A 17,715-nucleotide genomic window follows, 5' to 3' on the forward strand; every position below is an offset into this window, starting at 1 on the left:
ATGCTTCGTTGTCTCTTACATATCACCCATCGTTGATTTTAGTTGAGGATATCATGTGTAAAGGGAGACCAGGTTTCCAGAAGAATTGGGTCATCCACACAGCGTCTGATAGGCCAGTAAGTGCCTGTATTTGAATAAAAGTGTAAAATTGTTGTTGTGGAAAACAAGCCCCAAACCACTTTCTCTTTTTTCAGTTCTCCTAGGCTGCGTCCGCTGTGCATGGCGGGGGGCTCGGGCTCTGCACTGAAGGATTGTCTCATCATCAGAGCTCTGCACCTCGAGATGCACAAAAAGAAACCAAAATGTGCCAAAGCTAAATAATTTGGTCACTTCCACTTCGTCTGAACTGCTGTATGCTGAAGAAGCTCCAGCTCCCCTACAGGTATCTACACAAAAGTTTGATAGGATGTCTCTAACGTTACAATAACCAACATGTTTAAACATAGTGGAACACAGGAGTCAGAAAAAGGTATGACTGTTTTACTGTTTAATTTATACACATTTACAACTACAGGACATAAGTTGAATAAAAAATGTTTAACATCACATTCCCTCCAACTCCACCTCTACTTCGGGGTAGTAAAAAATACTTTTCAGTTCTAAAGTTGACCCAGAAACTTTGACAATCTTCTACTCAGTAACATAAAAATATTTGTTTTCTTTATTTTTTGTAGAACTCTGAAGCACATTAAAATCCAACACTACATACTTTTAAATTAAAAACTGCAAACCACAGTGAGATAATGGCGGACAGAATAACAATGAATGGTTGAACGCACTTAAACAAAGGCATAGGATGATTTTCTTTTTACACTCAAAAGGCATCACATTTGTTATTGCAGGGAGAAACAACATGTACGGCAAAACTGTGTAAAAACGGTCTTATTTTCAATGTAAAGCTGTTGAACTAAGCATGAACTCACTGTGTTCTTTATCTTACAGCTCAGGTTAAATCAGAAGATGGCAACATGAAGCTTCCAGGAGGGTAGTGGGTTACCAAGTTTCACCTGTGACGCTCAGAATTAACAATAAAACTAATTCTCTCAGCAACCATTTTGAAAATCCACAGCAGTGTCTTAATACTTAATTATTCTTTTAATCAATAACAGACAAATCTCTAGAGCTGCTTCCTTCACTCACACATCAGAACACGTTGAGGACCGGTTTCTGATTGGCCCCCCATTATCGTAAAAACACACTTTGGGGCCCACAGATAATGCTCTAAAGAATATGAATACAAAACACAAGTTGTTCTGTGGCATCAGAGGCAGTGCAATGATCAGATAGCTTGTAATGGTGGCTAATAAAAGTATGTAAATATCCAAAATAATTCACAGAAATATTTGTAAAAGAACGCTGACGTGGCCAAGGCAGTAAGTGGCCCGTGCATAATGAACAGAGCAGTGCACTGATAAAGCAGTGGTAATGACCTTCCAGGTGTCGGGAAGATAGAAATAGACTTTAGTCACCAGAGAAACAGGCAGACTCCACATCTCCACACAGTAGGTGGCTGTAAGCAGACACCTGCCAGCAGCACTGAGCTTCACAGCGGAGGAGTGGAGCTAGCTGCCATTAAGCCCACAAATCAATGCAAATGAGAGGGGGGCAGAAGTCTTAATGAGATTTGGCCCCTTGATCCATGGCCCCTTGATTGCTAAAGAGCATGTCTGACTTTCATTTCAGTATTGGCATGAAAGGGAAAATCTGTCTGAATTTCTAGATATAACTGAAATGTTCAAGGCAATGGAAGAAACACTGAGGGTTCTCTGTAACAGTATCTTTTTTAAAGTAATATCTGTCTAGGGAAGACTTGCTGTCTAACTGATTGTACTTCCCACTATATCATTTCTTCATCTAGTCTATCGCATATAAAAACATGTCTGAGGCAAAGAGGACATTTTTGCAATTGGCCACTGGCCTGTTAACTTTAGGCTCTGTAAGAAAAAATATTCATATCATTAACATGCTTGTTATGATGTGCTTGTCACTTTTTGAAAGAATTACAGCCACTAAGGAAGACTATAAAACAATATACAAGTTTAAAAGAGAGAGAGACAAAGACACTTTTTCTGTAGCATGGAGGAGTTTGCAAAGCAGAGGGGTCAACAGTTAAAAGTTCCTGTCCCAAACCAGTGAATCCTGGCCACGAAACTCCAGTGGACCAGAGTAACAACCCTTTGTTATTAATAAGACAAAATGTCTGTTTGTGTATGTGTGGGTGGACATCTTGTGTTAAAAGTAGGAAACCAGTTGAAAAAAAATCCCAAAAGGTGTCTGAGGGCGTTCTCTCTCTGTCCGTCTTTTCGTTCGGGGTGGTGTTATGTGCGGATTTTCCTTTTATCTTCAAACAGTGAGCGGACAAGGTAGACCTGGGTCGCCGCTATCATCATCATAACAACAAGGTTTGTGATGGACCAGAAGTTAACCCTGTCAAAGTTACTCTCCTGGATGTTTCTGTCACGAGCCTCGAACGCACGCAGCACCGTCTGGATGTGCACACTCTTGCCCAGCCGAGCCTTCACATTGTTGATGGTGTCCTGGAGGAGAGGAGACACACAGGTCAGGGTGACAGAATCTGAAGACTTTCAACATTACTTCTCCATGACACTAAAATCTTTAAAACGTATAGACTTACAAAGCAGAGTGATTGAAATAAGAGTCAGATCTATAGGAACTTTAAATTAGTTAGGTATGTTCCCTAATTATATGGGAAATCAACTTCCTGCACAGCTGGAGGATACATTTCCTGTCTTTTGATGGAGGCTTATGGGACTTCTGACACAAATTACGGCAGTTCCTGTTGAAGAGGCGTTACAGGCTTTTGTGGCGCAAGCTGAGACAATTGGCGGTCCTTAGCCAATAGGTGAGGGTTCATGACAATGTCTATTCTTGGGACACTCTCCTTGTGACTTTGTATGTGTAAGGGTTTTTCCATGCACCCAGGTTGGTCTGATTTTAGCAGTGCTGTGCCAACATGCGTTTCCTCTCTACAGCTTACTGATGCAGTCATGTACTAGAGACTACATACAAAGCTATTTTCTAACGGTGGTTAACCTTCAGTACTTTTGTAGCTTTTATCAGCATCTTTGGGATTTTGAGTTTAGGGTATGTTGCTGCTTGACATTAGTAGCTATCTACTTGCAAAGCAAAAGCAAAAACAATGGGCCACCAAGTTACAGGAAATTCATTAGGTCTACTCAACCAGATATGGACATGTTTTGCTCTATTTGGTTGGTAGATCAGTCAGAAATACTGCAGGAAAAGGGTGGTACTAAGTAACAGAAAGAGTCGCAGTGATCTGAAAATAGCTGCAGCCGTCATCAAGGTAAACATTTTACCTTGCTGTGCAGTGCAGCTTGGTGGAACTACCCCCAGCGTTTATATCTTACTTACACTGCATGCCATTTTATTGACTGCCTGTTGGGTCACTTTGCACCTCCTATGTCATCTTTAGAGCATAGGTGGCACAGTGACAATATCATGGCAAACAAGAGAGGGACAAAGTCCGAAACACCCGGTAAGAATAAAACAACACTTTGAATCAACTTCTCACTAGTGCCATTCATGCTAAGGAGGTTCTACACAAACAAACCTTTTGTACGATTATCTATTTGAATATGCATGTCAAGTTGAATATTTAATACATAACACATGGTCTATCTCTGCACCCTCACCATTATGTCTTCCAGCTTCATGTCCAGTATGTCGGTTCCCTGGACGTACGCCTTCCAGTCGTCTTGTTCTTCTTCTGTTTCCATGTTGTCCAGGATCAACTCAAAGAAGATGAGCTTCTCGGAGACAGAGCTGAATGTGTTGTCGAAGCAGAACATGTAGTCTCCATCCACAGTCTCAACACTGGAGGGAAACACAGGTAGTAAGAGCTTACACATGCGTCTGTGTCAGTCATGCATGTTACTAAGATGACCTATGTAACTCACGTGTGTACTCCATCGGACTTGTGGTAGTCACTGAACAGCACTTGACCAGAAGGAGAGGAAATTAAGAAATCTACATCGAGACCTGCTCCATCTAAAACCTGTGGAAAATGTAGGACATCACACTTGAAAGTTAATGGGACAGAGTACATTTTGAAAACCGAGACATAAAAACAATACTGAAAGATTATATGTGGGTTATTATTAACTTCAATCAATCAATGAATCTTAGTATCAGTATATTAAATGTGGGGAGCTCTAGTTTCTCTATCTAGGCCCCCCTTTATTCTACCTTGTGCTCCAGGGTAGACACTACAAAAGACGTGTAAAATGCTCGGCATGTCTCCCACAGGCAATTTATGTAAACTCCCTGACATTACCTAACTACTACAACCACCAGAGAGTCAGACTCATGCAGTGTAGTACACTGTGTATACTAACAGGCAAAACAGGTTCCCAGCCAAATGAACATAGAGGTGTGAGCTACATAACCCGTTGGCTCCCTTTCTCATAGAAATTATATGGTCATTTATAAGGGGTTTGCATTAATGAAACCTGTAAATGAGGCCCACAATATGCAGGAAACGATAACAGTACCATATTAAAATTGATTATTAAAAGTGTAATGTTATGTCAATGTTGACTCAGGCTCAGGGGTTATCATTGAATTGTCACAGTCCAGACATAAATAGGTGGTTTGCTCAGCTTACGTTACAATGTATTAAAGTATAATTGTAATTAAGAAGAGTTTATATCACCTGGTATTCAATTTCCAGTGAGGCATCTTTCTTCATAGTCTGGAAGAAACACTCCTTGCGACCGGCGGCTAGAGTAAAAGTGAAGTCGCTGTCCATAGACTGAGAGAAGGAAGCCACCAGCAAAAACCTGTCCGAAAACAGAGCGACGAACACGGACAGGGCACACGCAATCACCCGGCCTACCTCCATAGCCAAGTCCGCCTGCTTACACGTCCAAAAGAGGGGGAAAAAGGTGTTACAGGAGCTTAAAAGATGAGTGAGTGAAGGAGAGGCTAGTAACGCAAACTAACTTCTGTTAAATGTTCTGGATCTCACTTGACGGGGCAACGCTAAGGACCCTGCCTGATCAAAACAAAAAACATATATTTAGTTTGACTTCAAACAATAACGGATTCATTCTCTGTTTTATTGGGTTTACTTTGGATTAGATTATTTGTCATCACTAGATCTAAATTAGATACAACAACAAAATTGCAGGCAGATGTGTAGGGCTCTTCTCAAATTGCACTCTGGGATACGTAGTTTATCTCTCTTATTATGCATCCATGAGTTTATCTATGCCATGTGGAGTAAGTTGATAAAACGATGGAGTAACATAGCATAAATTAGATCCTATGTTTTAGCTACAGTTTGTCAATACAAGTAATACATTTTAAAAAGTTAGAGGATTGGCTTTAAATATAAATGTGTGATTACATTTTGATACATTTTTTTTAATTAAGTATACCAAAAAAACATCAGCATCAGCATACATCTGGTACATCTGTGATACTGGACATGGAGCATTTTTAACATTAGTAAACAAAAACGGTACTCATGTTTATCTATATTATCCACATATTATGACATTTCTCCAATGCAAATCATGTTGTGGGAGACATGGGAAATGGAGGAGGGGTTATGTCGAAGAATGGAGGGGCGAATAATATTGTTGTTGAACTTTAAAATATCCCCCTTTCCACCTTTCACCTGAATGGCACATGGATAAGGTCAACATAAAAGCAACAACACTGAAACTGAAAACTAGAAGGTTAAAATATACTGATACATGTTTATATGAGAAATACACAATACAGATTGAACAATAAAGTTAATGTTTATTTCAGTGAGCGTTGAACTCTAATAAAAAATGGCTATTTTTTTTTAAATCCCTTTTAGGATGTTTTGAGGTATGTATGTACAATATGACGTTTTTAAGGCTATGATGCAAAAAGTACACAGTGTACAGATTCCTCCTCACACACCTCATCAAGTGATTTGAACTAGTTGCATATACATTGCCCTTACAAACTACACAGGTATCAGCATTAGTCACTTATTGCAAAGTTTGACATCAGAAGATTGAGCAATAACTGAAAAACATTGCATGCATTAGTGATTTGCTTATCAAGATATAGGTGACGCGTCCGGTTCCACAGCACAGTCACTTACTCATCATCAGTCCAGGGGATGTGTTGTTGAAACCACGACGTTGCTACGTGCTCTGTGATTGGTTGACACATTCCAAGCGCTGATTTGATTGGTCGGACGTGGAGCAGGGGTTGAATTTACCGACGAACAGCGACCCATTTACAGCAGTCGCAAGCTGAAAAAGAAGCGGACAACTGGTCCGCACAATGACAATTAGCATACCTCTAGTGAGCGTTTTAGCCACAGAAGACAGTCGTTTACGCCTTTCTAATTAACACAGGGCCCCAGCCAACAAAAACAGCTTGTCTTTCGTTTATTGTGTAGACGAGAGAGATAAGACAAAACCTCAAAGAGCGAGGATGTTGGTCCCCGCGGGAAGATAATGAAGAGGCTGCGCGTTTTGTTGGTGTGCCTCATTGTAGCTCTCCTGTGCTGGTAAGCTAATCCGACATCTACATTGACATTAGTTATGACATGACAGTTGTATCAACAATTGAACCATGTTTTGTGATTATATTCCTGTCCGTCACGTCGCTCTGAACGAGTGTTTTGCCGCATAATATGATTCAGTCATCAATGTTGAGGGGCATGAGTCTCCTCTGCTACACAGCTAACACTCAGCTAGTTACAGGGTGGCTGTGATGGACAGTTGCCTTTAACCTTCGCATGGGTTTTGTCGGTGCTTGACATGACTGGTTTATTTGTGTTGTTTCAAATGGGTTTAAGTAGGTTAACTAGCCAGCTGTGGAATAGCAACATGGCTAGCTAACCCAAACCACTGAACATGGACTTTGATAGAAAACGTTACTTATCTGATGGCTAGTAACGTTATTGTTGACCAAAAATATGTAAAAGGAACAAGCTGTGTGTATGCCATTTTTTTCACATCAGTTCAAATAAAAATAAAAGTTATTTCCCTGCAGTTTATGCTTTCAACCTTGAATTGTTCCTCAATTAGTAATGTTTTACTCGAGGTAATTATCTGGAAAATGGTTTCAAATCAACATCATCAGCAAGACGAGGCTAAAATGATGTTAAAAGATTGGTTAGCCAGTCTACGACACCTAGTTGCAATCAGAATTATTTAATATATTATTGTATGAATAAGAAAACAACAAGCATTTATCAGCATTTGTGAAAACAAATCCAAATATTTGTTATTATTAATGAACGTTTTAAAAAGAAATAATGATTGGTATTTAACAAGTTTCTTTCAATTAACCAATGAATGTTACACATTACAGGATCCAAAACAAGACTCAACAGTATGGTGAAAACCTCAGTGTAACATTATTACTTAAAAATCAACAGATTTAACATATCCATTGCTGCCTTCTACAATGTAAATAAGTTGCATTTATGTGTGTACTTCCTCTTAACTGTACCTGCAGTAAGATGTGACATCTGGTAGATGAACTGTGTCACGACTTTTTTAAATCTCAGACTCATGGCGCAGGTAACAATATGCAGGGTTTAGAATAATAGGATTACCTGGTCGCCAGCAGGCCACCTTTAGCAAGATCGGTGACTCAGGGGCAGCAACGTGGCCTGCTGACTGTTGTGTCTTTCTCTACTGGACATTTCTTTGTGATGACCACTCACTGTCACTTTTACTGACAATGAGATGATTTAGTTTTTTGGGAGACTAAACAGTAATGATCGTATCCTCAAACATATTTTAATGCTCATGTTTTATTGAGCATAACAAAGGATAAACAGGAAAAAGTACTAGCTCACTGAGTCAGACAATGGTAAAAACTCCAAATCCCAGACCAAGATAAGATTATTTCCAAAAGAGATCAGGCATAGCTCTAGCAGATTTTGTGTACTGTTTTATATTCATGGCAGGAAAACAAGTAGAAAAAAAGAGCATGAGAAAATAAAAATAAAACACAGTTACGTCAGAACAAAGTTTTGCTCTCCCGCCAAAGAATGTGTCCAAAGGATAATTGAACTAAAAATTAAATGCACAAATGAGACATCATCCCTTGAAACAGCTTTATTTGATTGCATATAAGGTGTTTGCCTGCTTACACCTTGGTGCACTTATTCACTTTCCCACCAACTAATGGCCATGCAACCACACGCACAGACCTCATTAGTGATGCAAACCCTTTTTAGCGTGCTGCTGTCGGCTTCTCACTCCTCTGTGCCAGCTCTCACACATCCCAGTAGGAACAGAGAAACAGGGAATGCACTCCTTTCTGTAATCCAAAGGTTACCAAGGCAGCAGTCTCTTTAGGCAGAAAGGGGCTCTCTATCGGGAGGCTGGTCTTCAAAGGATATTATGTGAAGTCTTGTTCTCCCTTTATCACTGTGAGACTGATGTATCTGCTCATCTAGAGCTCTTTCAGCTGTAGTGTCAGATATGCACGGCAGCACATATCCTGTGTGTGTCATGCTGCCACAGTCAGCAATTTTCAGGTCTTAATAAGCTTAGGGTATGCTAGTTTAGGCTGTTGACATCAGCAACACTGGAGAAAGTGTGCTTGTGAACTTGAGTGTTTGTGTGAGGGTGCATATTTCTAGCCATTTTAATTGTCAGTAATGATAGTTCACCACATACATATTTTCTCCCCATGTAGACTTTAACTTGAGTACCTAGACTTCAGCTGAGTGTGGTGTTTGTGCATTTGTGTCTGTAGTTATACATTTTGGGAATTTCTTTGAAACAGTTTCCATCTTTCTTCTTATTCTTTCTGGTGTATACTACCCAAGAGGCAAAAAATAAACAAGATCAAATTGTGTGTGGCTTCTCTACTGTGTCCAAAATGTGGTGTTGATGTAAATGACCAGGTGCTCTTCAAGGACAGGGCAATTAGTCAAGTAAGAATATAACTCAATGACTATTTCCTTATATTTAACAGACTCCAAGGTATATGTTTGAGGTCTGAAAAAGACACACTGATTGTATCAATAAGTTGACAACCAACATGTTTTGACTAAATTATTGCCTTTGACTTAAATTACATTTTATTTCCTGAACAGTTTGATTTTGATCAATGCTTTTGTACAGGAGCATGCTCAAGAGAAACAACTTGAGTCCTGTCATAATCCCATTCTGTCCCTGTATCTTCTCGGCGTATTAGTGTCACAGCCATTTAAAGTTACTTGGTATTAACCGATGTGTTAACACTCATGAGACAGCTTCCTAGCCAAGTGTCTAACTGGGGATGTTGTGTAATATTCTAATAAGTAAGACAAAATTAGCAAAGCATTACAATTGTCTTGAGATTGTGCAGTTCAAATGTAAGTTGTCCAACCAGTGCTGTTAAATGTGATTATGGTTTCATTAAGTTGTTGCGCTGTTTATTAATCCATAATGTAATTGCACAGAGGCGGTTAAAGTTGCTCTCAGGTACTGCTGTGTGTTTTGCTTGTTTGTGATTTCTGTTTGACCAGCATCCCAGGAACAGAACAGCATAGGGTTTATCTTGCCTAACCTGTTTCCTTTCCTAGGTCATCTATAGGATGAGGTGCTCTATAGGGGCTTTCACATTCCCTTTGTCACTAGATCAGGATTTCCCAACTCACAGCTCCAGCTCTTGAGCAATGAGGTTTTCCAGCACACAACAAATATGTCCAACAATGATTTAGCCGGCTAATGGGGTTTTTCAAATGCAGCTTCAGATATATTCCTCTTCCCTACACAAACACACAGTCACTCACACCCTTGACGTTTTATGTGTAGGCAGATGTTGAACAACACTTCTCTCTCTATCTGAACCGTGTACTAAAAAAGTAAGATTATAGCTTAAAAACCCTCTTGTTAAAAGAACTATTTGTACTGACCACATTGTAAAAGTTCCCTTTTTGGGGCAGTTGTTGCATAAGTAGATCTGCCTTGCGTTGCCCATGTGTACAAGTGACCGTGGAGACTGTTGTCACTGATCACGAATAATCCTACTTGTATTTCCCTCCCAGTAGACACCCCCAGCACCTGTACTGGTTACGTAGAAAACTGACAGAGAAAGAGAAGGCTCTGTGTGTTTGTGGCTGTTCATGCCATGAAAGACGAGGGGGGTTAGAACTTGAAGGTGAAATGGAAGGTAACAAATGCTGCATTGGTTACCGGCAATGTTGCTTACTAAAGCCCTCTCCTGAAGCTTATAACCAGTTGCCTTTTTGTAACTGTATTATCTTTTGTTACTGTATGGCTACTGTGATGTGCAGCATGTGTGTCTACCACACGTGGTTGTTTTTTCTCTCCCCGTCTTCACAAGACCACTTCTTCGTTGCTGTATTGTCCTACTGGGTTCCTTCCTTGTGAGTGCATTCTGATCTAGGGAGTATTCTTGAGTTTCTGAAGATGTATACTTCTTGTATTTTCCTAGTTTTGACCCCATTTCACCTATTTGAATGGCATGTTTTGTATATTCTAACCAAATGTTGAGTAATGGTCGGTTGGTCAAAATAGGGATCTAACGCAACCTAAGGGTATTGAGATACATTGCTGTCATTTATGTAGTCTGAAGAACGTTATTGGTGTTAATTTTTAATGAGTTGCAGATGTATAAACTTCTTTGATAATAACTTATTCATAAGCCTCTACAGTCTGTCACGCTATGCCAGTCGTGTGCATGTGGACAAACGGAACACAGATAAGACATGCGTGTTCTAATGGAATTGTGTTCAAGTTGGACCCAGTGTGTGTTTTACAAACTCATTGCTTTATCTTGCAGTTGAAATTATCTCATCATGTAAAATAAAATCAATTAACAATGGGGTTAATTGATGCAGTGAATAGCTCGGAGTCTATGCTGTTTGTTACTAAGATGTTCTCTGATTGGTGTCTGTCCTTATCCTTTCTTGACAAACTTTCTGAGCAAAGATGTAGCATATGTGAACTCATCTGAATTGCATCTAAAGTACTCCTTTTCAACATTGTAAATTAAAGCATTGATTAACTTGCAAAAAATCGTTTCTAAAGCAAACCAGTGACAAGGGTTATCTGTTAGGACAAACATAACATTTGTCAAACATGACATTTGTCAAAAATAACCTAATCATTCTCTTGAGCAAGAAAAACCAGGCGCATGTATTTTATTCCAAGACATAGCTCTTTGTTATCCATTTAAGTTTATTAAGTCTCTGTTTGCATTTCAGAGTAAGCAGAACATTGATAATTTAAGTCAGTTATCAAATATTTGCTTGGCACAGGCTTGTTATTTAATTGACTTAGTTCAAATCCCTTTTTGAATGAAGTTTTGTGGAGTAGCAGAAATATTCCGGCCTCCAAATAGTTTAGTACAGACGTCATAAAACCAATTTGTTTCCTACAGATCCTCTTTAAAAATCATTAAATAATGATGCGAAAACGATCAATTTTCCAAATTGTGCAGCCCATCCAAATACATTGATTCATCAAAATCATAATAAATAATTCTATAATATTTGGCTTGCAACAAAATCCTCAAGTTAAAACAACTTCAATCAATTGGAGACAGGATATAATTAGCAGCCAGTGGGTACACTAGCTACACCTTGTAAAACTGTGACTGAACATGTGGTGATATAAACCTTCCCTTCTCTTTAAAGTTGGCTTAGAAACTGGAGGCTCAGTAAGTGAGTCCACGTTTCTGTTGTTGTAGCCGAGTTCAGACCTGAAAAGACTGAGCCGGACTGGCACTCCAGAGCCCACCATTGTTCCTGCCCACTGGCCGTGGAAGCTGCAGATCACACTGCGCTCTCTCCCAGCTGCATGGCTCTCTATGCATTACGCTGGCGGCTTTTTATAACATGTAAAGTAAAATGTGAAGTAGTCAGTGAGCCAACACCTGATATGGATCCAGGTGAGATGAGTTCAACACGAGACTGCCAAGGCACACNGGCTTTTTATAACATGTAAAGTAAAATGTGAAGTAGTCAGTGAGCCAACACCTGATATGGATCCAGGTGAGATGAGTTCAACACGGCGAACACTTTTAGTTGAGGGCAGGCTGGGCCATCACAACAAGAGCCGCTTTCACACCAAGTACTTTGCCGTACTTAGTGCCCGGCACTTAGTAGCCCCATAGAACTAAGTACAGATCGCGTTCACACCGGAATAAGTTCCCTGAGGGAAGATTAGGCAAATGAAGCCGCTGACGCCACTTCTTCTTCTTCTGCTTTGGGTTTACTGGCAGGCCGCAAACCACTTCACGGCGTATACTGCAACCCGAAGTCCCCGGCCGGAAGTCCCCGGAGTTGGGGACTGTGTTCAGTAGAGCCTTCCGAGTAAATCGCCAGAAAGCCGACACCTCCTCATCTCCACCGCTACCATGTTTTTTTGTTTTGTGTTGCCATAAGTTATGCTCTCTCCGTTGGTGCGCAGAGCTGATGCTAATAATGCTAATGCCAGCAAATACAATGGCGGCGTGGTTTGCAATTCGCCCAGCCAATCTAAATTGGTACTTTTTGTCTCCCCAGGATAGTACCACCTCTCTAGCAGGCACTAAAAATGGGGGTAAAAGTTCTCTGAACGAAGTACTCTTTTTGGTGTGAACGCAACATTCCAGGCGCTATCGGAACTAAACGGGAAAAGTACGGTTAAAAGTACTCCGGTGTGAACGCGCCTAATGTCGAATCAGATTGAAATGAAAGAAAGAAACCCAGATAATAAAAATGATCAGAGGATGCTTGTAGTCATATGATTTATGGGATGTGTACTAATCAAACTGAAGTTTACAACATAGTTTAAATGAGCTGCAACAAGCTCAGGAACAGCTAGATAACAGACCAACAAACAGAAATCTGCTTTGTTGTGACAGTTTACCAAATTCTGATTGAAGAGTTATGTCTTTAAATATAAAACCAACAATCTGCTGTAAATAATATTCAGTTGTTTCTCCATCTTGTTTTTTACTTCCACTACTACTCACAAAATCCTTCAGTATGCTAGTTTGAAGTGGGATGTACCAAGGTAAATCTTGTTAACCTTGAAAAGTGCTCTTCACTGATATCAACAACATGTTTGCATGTGGTTTTTATCTCACTATCTTTTCATTACGATCTCTTGTAGGTTTGTTAATAGTACAGAGATGATGTTAATTGTTGCTGTTCTCTGCGATGAGCTCCTTAACAGTACCATTTTGCAAAAAGACACCATTAGGGTTTATCTTTATCTTTCGGAAGCGGAATGGAGGATCCTGCGGCTCACATAATGTTTTTCCAGGAACAGGCAGGCCTACACTGAGAGTTGAAAACAGGCCAGTAGCCAGAGGCTCTTTCAGTCAGTAGAAAGAATACCACTGTTTACTGTGCATGTGAAAAGTATACTAAGGGTGGAGACTGTAAGGTCTTAAAGGTGAAAAGCTGCGTCAAAACACACAGCAGGGTTATTGTGTGCGTTTGCATCTGAAAGAAGTTCATTGGATTAAATATTTGGTGACTGGGCATTCAGTTTGGAACTTATTTTTGGTTGGAAACTGTTGTGCTCATACACGTAACAAATTTGCTCAGCAAATAGCAGTGCAAGTTGTTTACCAGGTGTTTAAATGGGCATCTAAAACTAGTAAAAGCTTAAAAAGTTCTAGCTCAAGTTGTGTAAATACATTTCAAGATATTCCTGAATGCTGGATTATATACCATTTAAATCAGGGGTTGTTCAAGTATCTCCTGCCTTACTAGAAAGAGGCCGTTTTCTTCCCTTCTCAAAATTGCCATGCTTTACATTCCTCCCCTCCCCCTCTCTGTCTCTGCCCTTTACTGTTTACCTCATACAGCTACCGACCAGAATGCCTGTCATGCATGTATCATGTGTGGTGGTCTTTATCTCTCTATTTCTCTGTTGAAAGATGAGTTTTGTATGCAGAAAGTACCGTATGCCTTTTACTGTTTGGCTGAGGGCAATGTACAGAAAGATACCCTCTCTGTAGTTGACGCACAGGACAAAAGAACATTGTGTTCTAACTCTAATAATGGCATGTTTTCACTTAAGTTTGCATATAAAGGCATACCAATACCATCAAATCTGCTTTTCTCAAATCACCGGCTACAAGATCAAATTATCTTATTTCACAAGCCAAAAATCATTAAGTTATTATTGTTGTTATTGTTATTTAAGTTGTCAATATGCTGGGTAGTAGGCTCATTGTTTCAGACTTGCTAAATGTTTAGGTGCTAGTGTATCAGTAATAATGTACTGTTCATATAACTAACAAATCACAGTATTCCTCTCTGTTACCAGTGTTTTAAAAAAGGAAGGAGAATAGGGTCCTTGCTCATTAGGGGGCCTCTGTTTGCATGAGTGAATGTATAGTACATGTAAATGTTTCACTAGGCTGCAGCACTTAGAACACTGTACTAAAGTGAATGTTTAATGAGCTTTGGTTCTCCTGCTGTTTCGGACCATGCAAACTTACTGACTGAGCCGCATGTATTGTTTTATCCAGACCCCCCCCATGCTAACCCACTCTGTCAAAGTGGCTTTTCCTATCAAATGACATTATATCACATGACTGCGTCCTTCAGTCCCATTGTCCTCGGCCGATGTTCCTGATGTCTGATTCCCAAGCCTCTTTGATCCCGTCTGACTGGAGCTTCTGTGATGCTTCACAGCCTCCATACTGCCACTGTAGGGAACTTAGGTTTGTCTATTTTACTGCTGGTGAATACAGTGTTTCCACCTGAATTCCTTTAGGGTAAAGATGATAGAATTACTTAATTGTATCACTTAATTGTTTTGTATTTAAAGGTCCCATGTCATGGCCATTTCTACTGATCATAATTCCATTGAGGTCTACTAGAATAGATTTATATTGTGCAATTTTCCAAAATCGCATTGGTTTCTCATACAGCATCTCTGTATAGTATGTGTATTCACTCTCTGTCCTAAACGGCTTGTTGGAGCTCCTGCCCCCCCCTCCCTATGAGCGCAGTGACCGTCTGTGAGACAGCGAGACACAGCGAGACACAGCGAAACCCAGCCCGAACACACACACACACACCCGCAGTCTGGCTGGGAGTTTGTGTGTGTGTGCTCACACACCAACTCACAGCCTCGCCCCGCCGTCTCAGGGTGGAGAAATCGCCGGAGCTGCAGCTGAGAAAAGATTATGTGTGTGAGGAAGTCCGCGGATTGGTCAATTTGGACCAATCCACGGACTTAACGGCTCCGCGGACGTAACGCAACGGCTCCACGGATTGGTCCATTTGGACCAATGGGTCCATTTGGGTATGGGCACGTCACTGTACCCAGGAAGAAAAAGAGAGATCTCCAACGAGGCGTTCTGGGGCAGCATAGGCAAGTATTTTCTGTGTTCGAGTTTTTCTCGCTACAGGGTGTACTTTGAGGGTTTGTAACTTTGCAGACCGTTTACAGGCAGAAACACCTTCATAACACATGGGGACGGGTAATAACAGGAAAAGCATGACATGGGACCTTTAAAACTTGGTGTACCGCTTTGATTTAAGATGTTATTTACATTTCATCTATTGCTTTGATGCATTGTTTTGTAATTAGACTGTTTATGCTAATCCCTGGCCAAGAGTCTTTAATCTAGAAAATAACGCAATGCTCATTAGTTGGTTGTATACTTTAATTGACTCATTAAACACAAAACAATACGCACAGGCATGCCAACGGCTTTAGAGGAGTCACAACTATCTGTTTGCTCCAAGAATTGACCAAACACTTATTTGCATTTGCAAGACAGTTTGTTCACGGTGTATTCAAATCCTTGCTGCCAGTCAAGTCTCAGTCTCAGTTTCATCCAGACCCTAACAGTTATACATAATGTTGTATCTACCTGACTCCGTGCTTGGTGAGGTTTAAAAGATGTTATCTAAATTGTTGCATCAGTGATTTAGTGGAAAACACAGGGTTCTATTCAGTTATATTTTTGGAGGAAAATGTCCTCAATGTCAGCATGTCAGGTGAACGAGACCCTACAGTAGCAGCAGTCTTTCCCTAACCAGGTGACTTGGCCTACTTGGTGCTACAGTCACTCTTCCAAATAGAGGTGTGTCTGTTCACTCACACTACGTCCCTTTTTAAAAAAGCTCCTGAAGGATTTGCTTCCGTCACAGAGTCAATAGAGCCAAAGAAGGATCCTTATAGATCAGCGAGGTAAACAAGCTTGTATGAGACAAGTTAGTGGCCTTTCATTATATAAGATGAGTTAAGTTTTTTTTAGACCGTAATTATCTGGCTTCATGAGTTAACAGAATGAATTGGTATCACTCTGCCAGGAACTACTGGGCCCGTGCCAGAGCGTTCATTTGGCATGGAATCTTTACAGGAATAATAAGGAGTGACTAATCAAGTTATCTATGAAGTGCTCTCTGGCACTTTGCTTTTACTTTGCTAGAACAGAGCTTTATTAAATCAAGATTATATAAAACACACAAATTGTACCTATTTATTTCTTGAAAACAGGTGGTAGATGATATTTAAAGCTTGATTACTGTCACCACATTGTGTTCAATAATTTACAATCTCAAAGACCAGAGGATCTTGGTACAGGCCTACTGGTTATCTGAAAATGAATTTAAGTACACATAAGGATCATTGTAACATATTTTAAGCTTTGGGAGCTTATTCTTTATCATGGATGTAATCATCTCTTTTTATTTAAATCAAAGTGTTATGGTAAACTTTTAACAAAAAGTTTTTGTTTACTGTCTCTTTTTTTCTATTACATTATTTTTAGCAGTGATGGGTTTGCCATTTTGAGACTATGGAGTCTGGCTTGTAAAGATCAACACAATGTTTTATGACCTGACAATTTTCATTTACATTGAAAAGGGTTAAGTATGGTATTGAATAACATTGACCTGAGTTCCTTACTTGAAACATGCCTGATCACACTTTACCTTTCTGGTAACAAATGTTTGTTGTTAACATAAGTCATGGAGAATGCAACATGTTGTCGCATGGTGACTTCAGGTCAGTTGGAGGATTTTCCAGTTCCGTTGGTTTTCCATCGTCTCTGACAGCGGCAGTGGCTGTGATGTCTTGGCAGCTGCAGGCTGTTTGTAAATGTGTTTACGAACAGTTGCAAGAAAAAGTATGTGAACCCTTTGGAACTACCTGGATTTCTGCATAAATTGGTCATAAAATGTGTTCTGATGTTCATCTAAGTCACAACAATAGACAAACACAGTCTGCTTAAGCTAAAACCACACAAACAATTATATGTTTTTATTGAACACACCATGTAAACATTCACAGTGCAGGGTGGAAAAAGTATGTGAACCCTTGGATTTAATAACTGGTTGACCCTCCTTTGGCAGCAATAACCTCAACCAAACGTTTCCTATAGTTGCATATCAGACCTGCACAACGGTCAGGAGGAATTTTGGACCATTCCTCTTTACAAAACTGTTTCAGTTCAGCAATATTCTTGGGATGTCTGGTGTGAATCGCTCTTTTGAGGTCATGCCACAGCATCTCAATTGGGTTGAGGTCAGGACTCTGACTGGGCCACTCCAGAAGGCCTATTTTCTTCTGTTGAATCCATTCTGTTGTTGATTTACTTCTGTGCTTTGGGTCGTTGTCCTGTTGCATCACCCATCTTCTGTTGAGCTTCAATTGGTGGACAGATGGCCTTAAGTTCTCCAGCAAAATGTCTTGATAAACTTGAGAATTCATTTTTCCGTCGATGATGGCAATCTGTCCAGGTCCTGAGGCA

The 17,715-nt window shown here is 40.1% G+C and overlaps 2 protein-coding genes across 4 annotated transcripts in view; one reads left to right on the top strand and one right to left on the bottom strand.

Annotated features, from left to right (window-relative positions):
• Positions 1–472: 472 nt before the first annotated feature.
• On the bottom strand, positions 473–5,008 carry tmed5 (transmembrane p24 trafficking protein 5). The gene is made up of 4 exons (XM_010785285.1): positions 4,694–5,008; positions 3,939–4,036; positions 3,675–3,855; positions 473–2,537 (listed from the first exon to the last, which is right to left on the bottom strand). Exons 1-4 carry the CDS (start codon positions 4,880–4,882, stop codon positions 2,319–2,321), a joined length of 687 nt encoding a protein of 228 aa, XP_010783587.1. The 5' UTR covers positions 4,883–5,008; the 3' UTR covers positions 473–2,318.
• Positions 5,009–6,286: 1,278 nt separating this feature from the next.
• The window catches only part of suco (SUN domain containing ossification factor), a 37,791-nt gene continuing 26,362 nt past the window's right edge, over positions 6,287–17,715 (top strand). For all 3 annotated transcript variants that reach the window (XM_010785286.1, XM_010785287.1, XM_010785288.1), the window contains exon 1: positions 6,287–6,538. In XM_010785286.1, coding sequence (XP_010783588.1) covers positions 6,486–6,538 — 53 coding nt within the window. In that variant the 5' untranslated portion in view covers positions 6,287–6,485. The remainder of the gene's footprint in view (positions 6,539–17,715) is intronic.

Source organism: Notothenia coriiceps, unplaced genomic scaffold (genome assembly GCF_000735185.1).
Source record: "Notothenia coriiceps isolate Sejong01 unplaced genomic scaffold, NC01 NC01_scaffold00027531, whole genome shotgun sequence".
NCBI classification, from domain to species: domain Eukaryota; kingdom Metazoa; phylum Chordata; class Actinopteri; order Perciformes; family Nototheniidae; genus Notothenia; species Notothenia coriiceps.